At 38.9% G+C, this 13,127-nt stretch overlaps 1 protein-coding gene across 14 annotated transcripts in view; it reads left to right on the top strand.

The window, feature by feature from the left end:
- LOC137174637 (receptor-type tyrosine-protein phosphatase delta-like) overlaps positions 1-13,127 on the top strand; it is a 369,722-nt gene that overhangs the window by 322,820 nt on the left and 33,775 nt on the right. For 6 of the 14 annotated variants that reach the window (XM_067580050.1, XM_067580053.1, XM_067580056.1 and 3 more), the window contains 10 exons: positions 1,968-2,237; positions 5,188-5,769; positions 6,290-6,435; positions 7,268-7,412; positions 9,115-9,420; positions 10,278-10,471; positions 10,834-10,860; positions 11,370-11,487; positions 11,896-12,483; positions 12,929-13,029. In XM_067580050.1, coding sequence (XP_067436151.1) covers positions 1,968-2,237; positions 5,188-5,769; positions 6,290-6,435; positions 7,268-7,412; positions 9,115-9,420; positions 10,278-10,471; positions 10,834-10,860; positions 11,370-11,487; positions 11,896-12,483; positions 12,929-13,029 — 2,477 coding nt within the window. The remainder of the gene's footprint in view (positions 1-1,967; positions 2,238-5,187; positions 5,770-6,289; positions 6,436-7,267; positions 7,413-9,114; positions 9,421-10,277; positions 10,472-10,833; positions 10,861-11,369; positions 11,488-11,895; positions 12,484-12,928; positions 13,030-13,127) is intronic. The other 8 variants (XM_067580052.1, XM_067580055.1, XM_067580057.1 and 5 more) reach the window with 2 other exon arrangements.

The raw sequence follows: 13,127 nt of genomic DNA, 5'->3' as shown, positions 1-13,127 counted from the left end.
TAACACTGACTTTTATAACAATACCTGGTAGTCCCTGTCTGTTTCCCTTATGCCTAAACCCCTTAGTTATCCACACCATCTATACGTAATTGCTTTTCTTGTACAAATCCTCACCAGTCAAATGAGAGGAAAGACAATATACCCGCTTGATTTGTCTTGTTTTTCTCCATTTATTTACCTTCTAAGATATTGTTGCTTTATTTCAAGTCTCTCCAAGTGTTTCACAGTCCTCCCAGGACATTTAGCTTGTGCTAGCCACATTAACACGCTCTCAGACTAACTCCTCCTTTTTTTAATGTGTTATACCTCCTCTTTCTTCTGCCCCTGTTGCTACTTATTGTGCCCCTGCAACCCTCCCCCCCTTGACTCCCTCACATGGTTGCCTCGCAAAGTCACATATTGTTCTTGTATGCATGACAGACTTTTGCTCCCCTCCAAAAGGCCTTGAAACTGTCCATGTGCATTAAATGTTATGCTTTTTAGTTTACTTAAAAGTGTACCTTTTATTTTAAATTTTAGCGTTTTATTTTCTATCTTTGAGAATATTTTTTGGGAGTGTGTATCCACTAGAGCTGTCAAATGATATGAATTTTTTAAAAATCCAAATCAATTTCAAAATTTCTGTAATTAATCATGATTACACAGTAAAATCACACTTTTGTATTTTTTTAAAATTACATGCAAAACTAATATTATATATATATAAATAAAACTATGTGTACATAAATCATGAGATGAAGTTGAGTAACTGAAAAGCTTTTATTAGTGGTGTTTCCTGCTGAAGCCTGTACAGCATCTGATCTGTTCCTTCTCATAAGACAAATGGCTTTCCTAGAAACCCTTGACATACACACCAGTTATCCGAAACGTAATGCCAAAGTTCAAAACTTTCAATCTGAATGACTTTCTTTTAAACTGTACTTCGAGGTCCACAGTCCTGGTTTAAATACCAGTTGAAATACATTTAAATCAACATCAGTTAATGGTCTTGATTTTGATTCACTAACAAGCATTGTAAAATCATGCATCATGTAGTGTAAGGAGACATGTTAATGCTTTTAGGGGCCAGCATAATTGGTCCTCTTGTGACAAGCTGAAGGCTTTTTTGTCATTAATTTACCAGCATCAAAACAGAACATGTAATTTTACTTTTATCCTCTAAAAAAAGTGTACCTTTCTTATCCATCTTCATGGCCTTGTTTACATTAAAAGAGGTTCGCACAAAGCATAGTAGGCTTCTAATCTTGCATGACTGCACATAAAAGTTACTGCAAGCAGCTTAGTGGTATTATCTCTTTGCACTCTCTGTAGTAGCCTTTGAAGGGTCACAAGGCAGAGCAGGAAAACATGTTTGATGTGATTTTTAAAAATGAATGCATTGTCACTTTTAAGTTAATGCAAAGTGTTAATGCATTATATTTGACAGCGCTAGTGTCAACTTTGGCTCAAGCCTGAAAAGTACAGAAAAACACTATCCCCCTTTGTTGCGTGTGCAACTTCTCATAAGTATTATCTATGTCTGTGTGATGTGAGAATGTGATGCAGCACATTATCTCACATCAGCTGGAAGTACGCAGCCTAGAAGTTGTTTCTTTGCATACAACTGTGGAGTACTGTCGACTCTCCAGCACTTTGTGCAGTTCTGTTTATCTGTACCGATGGTGATACAGTATTTTGTGCATGGTGCTTGTGTTGATGTTAACCCATTTGCCATTGAAATCTCTAAGTCTCGGATCAAATGTGTTTAAATGTGTTTTCTTAACCTTTCATCAAACAATCATAAATTATCTACTGTATGTAGAAACTAATTTATTTTCAAGCTATAAATAAACATTCTGTAACATTTTTATTTACATTTTTATAATGTATGAATGTTTTTTTTTTTCTTTTGGCAACATTTGAGGTGGATCCTGAGCATTTTTCTGTCATTTTTGTTGGGTTTTCACTCCATCTTTTGTCTTTTTCAGTACGCCGGGTACCACCAAGATTCTCCATTCCACCTACAGACAATGAGATCATGCCAGGCGGCAGTGTCAATATCACATGTGTGGCAGTGGGTTCTCCCATGCCGTATGTCAAGTGGATGCTGGGTGCTGAAGACCTTACACCGGAGGACGACATGCCCATTGGACGGAACGTCTTAGAGCTTACAGATGTCCGGCAGTCGGCCAACTACACCTGTGTGGCTATGTCAACCCTGGGGGTGATAGAGGCTGTGGCACAGATAACAGTGAAAGGTAAAGCTGCTTCTTATTATTATAATTATTTATGATTAAAGGCTAAAATTTCAGCAGTAGGCCTCTGCAATAAAGATACAGTATGAGGGATAGAGTTAGACTTCATAATATATATAGTCAGAAATATCCATTTTAATTTGCTGCTAGTATAGTCTGTGAGCAAACTATACAAGCAGAGACTACTGGCCGTGCTTTACAGAAAATGATTTACCACTCACTGCCACAATAAGTCATCTGTTGGAGATTCCTTAAACCTTCAGACATGCCCTGGCACCAGTCTCAGTGCGTTAGATGCCAGATTGAGAATATAGTTAAGTGCTTATCTCTTAGCTGGAGAGCTACAGAGCCACAAACTTACCATTTCTGTCAGCTAGCCCTTGTGCCTCACTAGGAACATTTTTGGCTTTTTAATTTGAGATTTTTCGATCATTTTGGCTGTGTTAATGCATACGGCATAAATTTTGACAAGGGTGTGAATTTTTTTTTTTTTTGAATTTGGAAATTCAATCTCAGCTCCTAAAATAAGTCTATAATAAACTTAACATGTCTATAATAAACTGTGTAGCCAAAATACAGACACTCAAATCCTTATGGACAGAAATTGCCCCATTTAAACCCATTAAAACCGTAATTTTTGATCCCATGGCCATTACAGCATAAAATCATGCATTTTATTATATCAGGCTTTCAATTTGGAGCCCTGGCCTCAAAATTGTAGTTTTTACTATTTTCCACCAGATTGGGGGCTGGTCAGGGCACCAGGTGTAGCTCATTTATGCTCTATCACAAGAGGCTAATTTTGTTCGCTAAATTCAGGGCTAATCCCCCTCACTTTAAGTAGCAGGTGGCAAGCAAGACACAGGAACTTGGCTTGGGTCTTGAGGAGTTGTAGCATTTACTCACCAGCAAATAGCCTATACTGTGCACACACTGCACTGCTACATTCACAGCTATACTGCAAACATTAAGGCACGGACCAGCCCAGTGACAGTAACTGTTTAACTTTTAACCAGCACCAGGACGAGGTGCTGCTGATAACGGGAATACACACACCAAAAGCCACCTCACGTAACTGAACACCTGCCTCTAGCATCCAAGCGACATTATCTGTGACAGTAGATGCGTCACGTTCATGTTTACAGGCAGGTGATACACAGACTCTGCATGCACAGCAATCAGTTCGCTATGTGCTCTGGTGAAGGGGTGCACTTGATCAGTTTATCAAACAGCCAAAACTGACAGCACTCATTTTCAGACAACTAGCGGGACATGTTTTGGTTGTTTGATAAATTAATTAAGTGCCCCCTTCACGAGAGTACATCATAAGTTGTAGCATGATGAGTTAATTTGCCTTATTTAACATTGCATGTCTTGCAGTGTGATTTTTGCACTTGCCCACATTGCAATGTCTATGGTGATATATCGTGCAGCCCTAGCGTGTATGGAGAAATTAGTGTGTGTGAGTGTGTACATATGTGCATGTGTATATGCACAGTCAGAGAGATAGAAATTATATTGTACTATAGGTCACAATCCGCCCCTTCCCTGCCTCTCTCTCTCTCTCGCACACACAAACTCTCACCCACCCATCCACTCACACACATGCATGTGCAGGTCTTCAAACTCAATAGAATATAATAGACCTCCTAGGTGCAGTGCACTTCTGTATGAGTTAGCTTGTTTTTCATTCGCTCTGATTCATGTGTCTTTGATGTACAGAGATAAAAATGTGAGCTTGACTTTGATATACCTAAGTTCAAAGCCCCTCGATAATTTCTCCTTATCATATGCACACGCACACACACCTACACAGAGGCCCATCCACACCCATACATGCACTCCTTCAAGACAATAAAAACATTGGGCATCTTGCAGCACCACGAAGATGCAACAAACAAAGTCTGGCTTTGTTTGGTTTAGTAGATTTGAGACCATCAGTCAGTTTATGCAGCTGCTGTCGCAGTCAAAACTATAACTATATGCAGCTTGGGAGGCTTTTGATACCTGGCAAGGTGAAGAGACGTTTCACAGCGTAAGCTTTGGAGAGAAATATTTCAATTTTTGTGTTTTTTCTTTTAAAAACATTTGTGGTATCATCACAAAAAACTGGAATTTAATGGGTCACAATTCTAAAAAAGAATGAATATTTTGTCATGATGATCAGGACTGAAGTTGGTTTAAAGATTTAACTCAGTGAAAGTGGAAAATAATATTAATATATAATATTTTTATGTTCTTTTTTGTTTTTTTATGCAGACACTTTTGTCCTTTAACTACATCAGTGCATCAGTGTACTTTTTTAAAGTGAGGCACAAGGGCTGGAGGTAGGAAGGAGGGGGCGTGCAAATGCAAAGTGTAGTGAGTATTGTTTGGTGTCCTCTGTAGGAATGGTACTTATCTGAGTGTAATCATATCTACACTGCAGCGTGCCAGAAAGATATCCCAGACTGGTGTCGCCGTGTGCATGTGCACACAAGGGATAGACTCACGTACACACACACTCAGCTTTGTTTTTCCTAGACATAACAGATATATTAGTCACAATATAACAGTCTGGCAGCAACTCCCCCAGAAGCATACTTCAGATGGCATATAAAGACAATCTATTGCCCTGATATCTTTTGCCATGTGCCACAGTGTGGGGAATTAAAGCAATAAATTTACCTGTTAAATTATTAAAGTGATAAACACTGGGAAATCAGAGATTAACGACAACAGTATTCTCAGCTGCTGAACATGCGGTATGCAAAGTCTGTAATCTCACAAATAAGTTCATATGCAACTTCTTTTTTTTTTTTACAAATGTAAAGCAGACAAGTAAAAAAAGAGATATTGGAGAATTCTCAACGGCCTAAAACATAAAATAAAACAGTTTGAATTATAAGTTGCTTGCATCTTTAGCGTATGTTTAGCATTTTTATTAATATGTATGTAATAATTATCATCACAGCATTGCCCAAGGCTCCTGGTATTCCTGTGGTGACAGAGCGTACAGCCACCAGCATAACATTGACGTGGGACTCTGGCAATCCTGAACCAGTGTCCTACTACATCATCCAACACAAGTCCAAATACTCAGAGGACTCATACAAGGAGATTGATGGCGTAGCCACCACTCGGTACAGTGTGGGAGGCCTCAGCCCATACTCGGACTATGAGTTTCGGGTGGTGGCGGTGAACAACATTGGGAGAGGGCCACCCAGTGAGAGTATCGAGGCCAAAACAGCTGAGCAGGCACCCAGCACGGCACCAAGGCAGGTCAGAGGTCACATGCTGAGCACTACCACAGCTGTCATCCACTGGGATGAACCAGAAGAGGCTAATGGACAGATCATGGGCTATAGAGTCTACTACACCATGGACTCCACCCAGCATGTCAACCTCTGGGAGAAGCAGATTGTTCGGGGGGCTAACTTTGTCACCATCCAGGGTCTCATCCCTAATAAAACCTACTACATCAAGGTTTTGGCGTATACCTCAGTAGGTGATGGACCTCTTTCTCCAGACCTTCAGATCATCGCTAAGACAGGAGGTGAGCTAAATTATTTATAAAGTTGATCGAAATACTAAGTGAACAAATTCAAAGTTCAACAAATGTTCATACTCCACAGTTAAACTTGGAGTGTCACAAACATTTTTACTGCTACATTTTTTCAGTCACTGATCCTCATTAGTGGGTTCCAGTTGTTAACCAGAGCTATAAACACAAACATCTTCAGGCTGTCAACAAACACTTAATCTGGCTTGGGAAAAGAGTTTGGAATTGGGAAAGTTAACTCTTAGAACAAGAAATACAAATGCCTTGTTGTGTAAGTCTTATGAAAACATAATATTTGTCTTCCTCTATGAATTAACCATGTAATATGTGTCTGCACTTCTATTCTCTTTTCATTCTATCTTGGCTAAAAGTGACTACATCTCCTGAAATACAATGTGGCTCTTGTAGCAGTAACTCTTACCACAAAGTGGCATCTGTGGAAGTATGACTGTAATGATAATGAATGGTGCAAGACGTAGAGAGTAATGAATTAATCTCTTCATTCCAATTCCAGTTCCCTCCCAACCAACAGACTTCAAAGGAGAAGCCAAATCAGAAACAAGTATATTACTTTCATGGGTCGCGCCAGCACAGACTGGACAGGAAAATCAAATTACAGGATATGAACTTATGTACAAGAAGAGGGATGACAAAGAGGAGGTAATTATTTCAGCCATTTTAGTAACCCCTGAAATGAAATGTCTGTAATAACACATGAACTACCCTGAATCACACAGTAAAGTATTTCAAATGATGTAGTGTTACAAAAGTCTATGTTGGTTTGTTTTCTTGTTTACCTATATATTAATACCAATATTATAAATAAATAAAAGGTCATACATAATATACAATAATACCAGACATGTACTGTGGAAGTAAGTTTACTCTCAATTATTGTATTTAGATGATACTGGACATGTAAAATTAAATGTGTATATTTTCTTTTATAATATATATAATGATATATAATATATGATTACATAATGTCATTTACAAATCCAGTGTTTTGTAAATATATATGAACATTACTTGGTATTATTAGTAGTTTATTATAGTAAGTACTGTAAAGAACAGTACTGTATAATTGATACTAATGTTCGTTGTTGTACCATAACATTTAATACAATAGCAATATAGGTGTTTCAGTAATCAGGACTAGTCTAAACAGTATGATGTATCTGAAATGTAAAAGGTTACAACTTTTATTATTTTTTGCTCAGATAATTGCAAAAGGACTGGAAAGCCTTAATAGAATGGGGTATACTATGTAATTTGTCAATCACATTGAAGTTTCCTAAATTGAGTGTCAAACTCATTCTCTTGATAAAATAAACTTAAATAAATCTTATTTCAGTTCTGTCAACTGAATAAGATATTTTATACCCTCATATTCTTTTTTATCTGAAAGGGCAGTGTTTTTATATTCATCTTTTTTACATTTTTTACTCATTGTTTTTATGGAGAAACTGACAATGTGAAACTTTCTTCACAGAAACGTATCAGCTTTGAGCCGACAACAACATACCTGCTGAAGGACTTGAAGCCCTTCACTACTTATACTTTCCGGCTGGCTGCCCACAGTAAACATGGAGTTGGAGCATACACCAATGAGATCTCTGCAGAAACTCCACAGACACGTAGGTCTTCTTCCTTATCTGAAAGAGTTTAAATCATTTGGAAAGGAACACATTTTCAAATGCATTTCAGATTTTATAGGTGCTGCAAAACCCAAAAAGTGACAAAAATGTCAGGAAGGTCCTGAGCACAGATAAAGGGAATAAGACTTTTCTTTAAATAATTGATGCATTTGAAAATAGCGAAGATGTAAACATATGAAATAGTAAATAAGTGTTATGAAGTCCACCTAACCATGCAGTATTCACTCTGAAAAGGTTGCATGGACAGCGCACCCAGGCTTTCCTGTGAATTCAGGAGACAAGGTTACAGAAACTATCCCTCTCCACCTTTGTTGTACAAAAACATTCTTGACTTAAACGAATGATTGAACCTTGAATTATTTATATGGCTGCCCACATCTGCCTCACCCAAATGTTTGTCTTTTTAAAGTCAAAAGGTATAGTTTGCTTATAAGAAGCCTTGTCTCTTGACGATGCATGTCAGCCAAAAATAAGAGAATAGAGAATTTTTTAGACTGAGCTTTCTATGTAGCTACTATGCCAGGAACCACTTCTCTGGACATCAAAAGGGATTTTCCCATTCTCTTTCCCATTCAAGAACTCGCACTGACATTAATCCGCAATTCAAATCAGAATCAAGAAGAAGGTTGTGGAGTGACGACATCATAGAAAGCTCAAAGCAATTATTGTCTCTGTAGTTAGGAGCATTTCCACCCAGAAGACCTCATATTTATGAAATGGGTCAAAATTGCGAAATTGGACTCCATTGTTCATAACAAAATTAAACTAAATCCAGTCCACTTGATCTTATTTTGATCACCAGTCAGGAAATTCCCCCCAAAACATAAGTCAAGTAAAACTTTGCACATCTAACATAAATCTGAGGTCTCTGAAAGACAAGGGCAGAGATCAGGTAGGTATAAAAGCTCCAAAGTTCAAACTCTGCCCAGACGTATGTTCTGAGGTAAATCATGAAGTTAATTTAAGAAGTGCATGCCAATGTTATCAGAATCTAATAAATCAGTCATGTCTCCTTGGGAAGTTCTCTGTTGTACAATCAGGCTTTTACCACAAACCAACAGGCTTCGGAAAGGTTGGTGACAAATACAACATTTTCTACTTTAAACTAGTTAAAGCATCAACCTTTATGTTTTTGGATTGATGGTAACTGCTTGCCAAATTTATCTTATTACTTCATTTAATTTGGAATGGTTTCATTTAGAAATTAATTCTGAAGTTCTTTCAAAAATGTTTAGATTTTAATTTTTGGCAAAGTTAAGGAATTACAGGCTCTAGAGAAATACCATATTAGGATATATGATTTTTGTTTCCCTTTTGTTTTTATTGTTTCAATGCTAAGGTATGTTACATATGGCAAAGCTGTCCTTTTTCCAATCAACACCTTCCATTCATCATCAGTGTGTACACTCTTGTGTTGGTCTTTGCCTTTTGTTTTGTCTTTATTTGTGGTGTTTCATTGATTTAAAATACCATGTATATACCCACATAAGTCCTTGTGCTTTGTCCTCATTTTATGTTATTTTATTTTTCTTTTCTTTTTTCCTTTGTTTGGTCACTTCTACCATCATCACCCCAATCAAAACAAAAACTGAAACTACTTAAAAACAAAAAAATCCAACTCAATGAACGGCCTGACCAAACAAAAAACCTGCACCTGCTCCAAATCCAACCCACCAACCAGAACCCTCGGGCCCACCGCAGGAAGTCAAGTGCTATAGCCCCAGCTCCACCAACATCCTGGTAAGTTGGCGGCCACCAACAATGGAATTACAAAATGGGATCATAACGCAATACACCATCCAGTACGCTGCAACTGAAGGGGAGGATACTACGACACATCAAATCTCCAGCATCCCTCCGGAAAGTTCCCAGTACCTTTTGGAAAACTTGGAAAAATGGACAGAGTACCGTGTGACAGTCACTGCTCATACAGATGTTGGAGCAGGACCAGAAAGTGTGCCACAGCTCATCCGCACAGAGGAGGATGGTATGTGTTCGCTAAAACAAAGCCCAGCCGCAAATCCAGTCTATCCCTCTTAACCTACCCTGTCAAATACTAACAACCTCGTCTTAATCTACAAGTCCCTCTTCTTTTCTACCCCTCTGCCTGCTTCTAATAAGACTGTCGCCATTTGACACTTTTAGCCCAGTTTTGGACTGTACGTTTTTGCAACTGCGACTTGCTTTGTGAAAGCACCTTTTTGGCTTTTTTCCTCACGCTGCTCAATTTCAACACATGGTATGGCGTTTTCAGCTGCAGGCCTCCAACTTCCAGTCCCAACTGTCATTTTTGAAATATTCTCTGCAGTGTTTTTGAATGGCAGCATTTTTTAAAATAACTCACTTTTTTTTTTTTAGGAACTTGGCAAAAGTTCTGGACAGTGGGAATAACAAAGGTGGAAGAATTTTTTGAAGGCCATTTTTTAAAAATATTTTTTCTCCCCCTCATGTAGTAGAATCATTTTTTATTCATTTTTTCCTTGCTCCATAGCCAAAATTCTTGTAGTGCTTCAAGCATTTGAAACACTTGAAGCCCCCCTTTTGGCTCCACTTTTCTATTTTGGCAAAACACATTTTTATTCCATGTTTTTAAAATCCACTCTACCCATTTTTAATGTTTCAAGATTAGGTCAGTTGTCAGACCTGTTTTTGCTGTTGTTTTTTCCCCTTACCATTGTTGAAATATTGATGTCATGCAGTGATTGTTGCAGTTTGCTGCACTTTTGTGATTTTTTTCTCACTGCAGCATTTTGCGCTACGGCTTTGGACAGGATTTGAAAACAGGGTGAAGGGGGTTCTCTATAATTTTGACCTTTTTTCTTCTATCCCATGGTGTTCCTCCAGTTCCTAGCGGGCCACCTCGTAAAGTTGAGGTGGAGGCTGTCAACTCCTCATCAATTAAAGTGATCTGGCGTTCACCGATGCCTACCAAGCAGCACGGTCAGATCCGAGGGTACCAGGTGCACTATGTCAGGATGGTTAATGGGGAGCCCACAGGACAGCCAGTCATCAAGGACATCCTGATTGATGATGCCCAGGTACAACACCCTCCTCAGCCAGCCGCCTCATCTCTCAGACACATAGTATCACTTTCTCTCTTACCATTACATGCGCTACAGCAAAGTCTTTTATTTGGAGTGGAAGAAAAGCTATTTTATATCCTGTCATAACAATTATTCAACACAGTAAAACAGTGACTATTGAAATGTTTTGTCACTAATCACAATTCAGCTGTCTGCACAAGCTTGGTGCATATTTATCTGCATACATCTCTATGTATTTAATTGTTACTTTTACTACATTTATTTAGTGGTTGCAGACAAACTGTGTAACCATTTTCTGTCTTTACTTGGCCTTATTTTTTGTCTCTTTTCTCTCCATATTCTTATATCATAATCAGTGGGAATATGATGATTCAACTGAACATGTGAGTAGTTAAACTTGACAAAATTCCAATCTTGTTTTCCCCTGCTGTCATCCTCTGCATGAATGGCATGTGTCTTTTGTGTATTGGGAGTTCATGAAAAGGTTTTTATGACCAACAATAGCTTGGGCCCTCTTTCACCCTCTCGAGAAATTTATCTGAGAAACTGCAAATGGAACTGCTAACAAGGAAATTCAAATTGAACTGAACTGACCAAATGGCAAATGCTGACTTTAAATGTTTAAATTCTGTTGGTATCGACTGAAAAAGCCATTTTGTTTCACAACAAATGCATAGTCTTTGCCAAATTATTTATTAACCAAAGCTTATCAACACTATCCTTGTCCACCCCCGAAGCATGCACCAATTTTAAGTATATACTGAGAGAATGTGTCTGTTTTGTCCTTTGTGATGATAATGCTGACATCACATCCCACTTTAATCTCTCTACTTGCTCATATCTGCAAATCAGCAAATGAGTGTCCTGCAACTAAAGTCCTGCATCTTTACAGGAAATGATCATCACAGAGCTGCAGGCTGAGACCACATATTCAGTTACCGTGGCAGCCTATACGACAAAGGGTGACGGTGCACGCAGCAAACCCAAACTGATCACCACCACTGGCGCAGGTAACATGACTATTACTGCTGACAAATCTCTCTGCTAATATAGTAGATGATATAAAATTGCATTTCTGCTCTGTAAAGCTATGAAACTGCATGCAATGAGGATTAAAAAAGCACAAGGCAAACATATTTGTCACAAAGCATGTAAAGTGTGAATGCAGTCTCATTTAGTGCAATAACTCTTACCCACTATAATGACATGACAATGCTTAAGGCACTTTCAAAATTACGGAAAATGTAAGGAGACAAAGAAAGAGAAAACAACAAAAAGATAGCCCAGTTCAGCTCTTGTGACAGTGTTATGTCACAGTAGAAATACTTAGTAATATTGTATTACATTTAGGATCAGATGCAACCATGGCTCTCCATATTTATGACAAGTTTTTCCTCTCTCCAATGGTACTGTCTTAGTTCCTGATAAACCACGGCTTATGGTCAGTACAACAAACATGGGCACAGCTCTCCTCCAGTGGCATCCTCCAGCACTAACCCACGGGCCCCTGCAAGGCTATCGCCTCCGTTTTGGCCGAAAAGACGTAGATCCCCTGACTGTCATTGAGTTCCCCGAGCGAGAGAACCACTACACTACCAAAGAGATCCATAAGGGAGCCTCATACACCTTCCGCCTTTCAGCGCGCAACAAGGTGGGCTTCGGTGAAGAGACAGTCAAAGAAGTCACCACAAATGAGGATGTCCCAAGCGGCTACCCTCAGAGCATTACAGCAGAAGGTGCCACCACTTCCACCATTCAGGTTAGCTGGCAACCAGTCTTGCTGGCAGAGCGAAATGGCCAAATAGTGAAATATGCTCTGCAGTATAAGGACATCAACAGCCCACGCAGTCCCTCGGAACTCTTCATCACAGCCCCGGAATCAACAGTCATCTTGGATGGCCTTAAGGCAGATACCACTTATGATATTAAAATGTGTGCCTTCACCAGCAAGGGCCCTGGCCCCTATAGCCCAAGTGTCCAATTCAGGACACAGCCTTTGGATCAAGGTAGGACCAGTCCCTGAACCTTCTTAGCCCTTCCACTTTTAAAAAAAAAAAATCAACCTTTCCCTGTGCAGCCCTTTCCATCAACCATAGCTTCCTTTGAAAGCCTCAGATGGCAGAAGTTGACAAAGTATGGAATCAACCAGAAGACTCTTGTACTAAAATAGTGTCCAACCTTTAGTCCTCCTAATCTTACAATGATTTGATTTAAGAAACTCACATGGAGTAAGTATGTATGTCTTTTTGTGTCTTGTCAGTCAAGAAAAGATCAGTCAATCATTTCAAAAGTTGGTGTTGGTAAGAAGGTAAGAGGACAGTGTTTAGTTCAGTGTAGTACTGATATCAGCCTGGTTTTGAAGGAGGCATTCTCAGGTAAGCACTGGTTTGGGACCATTGGTGATAAAGGTGGTGTTTTGTGTCTAAATCACCTGCTCCCCCTTTCTTTTAGCAGTGTTTGCAAAAAATTTTCACGTGAGAGCTGCCATGAAGACATCAGTGTTGCTGACTTGGGAAATCCCCGATACCTACAATCCAGCTCAACCTTTTACTGTGAGCACCATCTAGATAGGCATAACATTTTCACAATTCTGTGACATAAGTAATTATTCACTTAACATCTACCAACACATGCATAAACTTTAATGTCT

This window comes from Thunnus thynnus, chromosome 22 (genome assembly GCF_963924715.1).
Source record: "Thunnus thynnus chromosome 22, fThuThy2.1, whole genome shotgun sequence".
Lineage (NCBI taxonomy): Eukaryota > Metazoa > Chordata > Actinopteri > Scombriformes > Scombridae > Thunnus > Thunnus thynnus.
The sequence above is the reverse complement of the archived record's forward strand: the minus strand, read 5'-3'. Positions and strand labels throughout refer to the sequence as shown.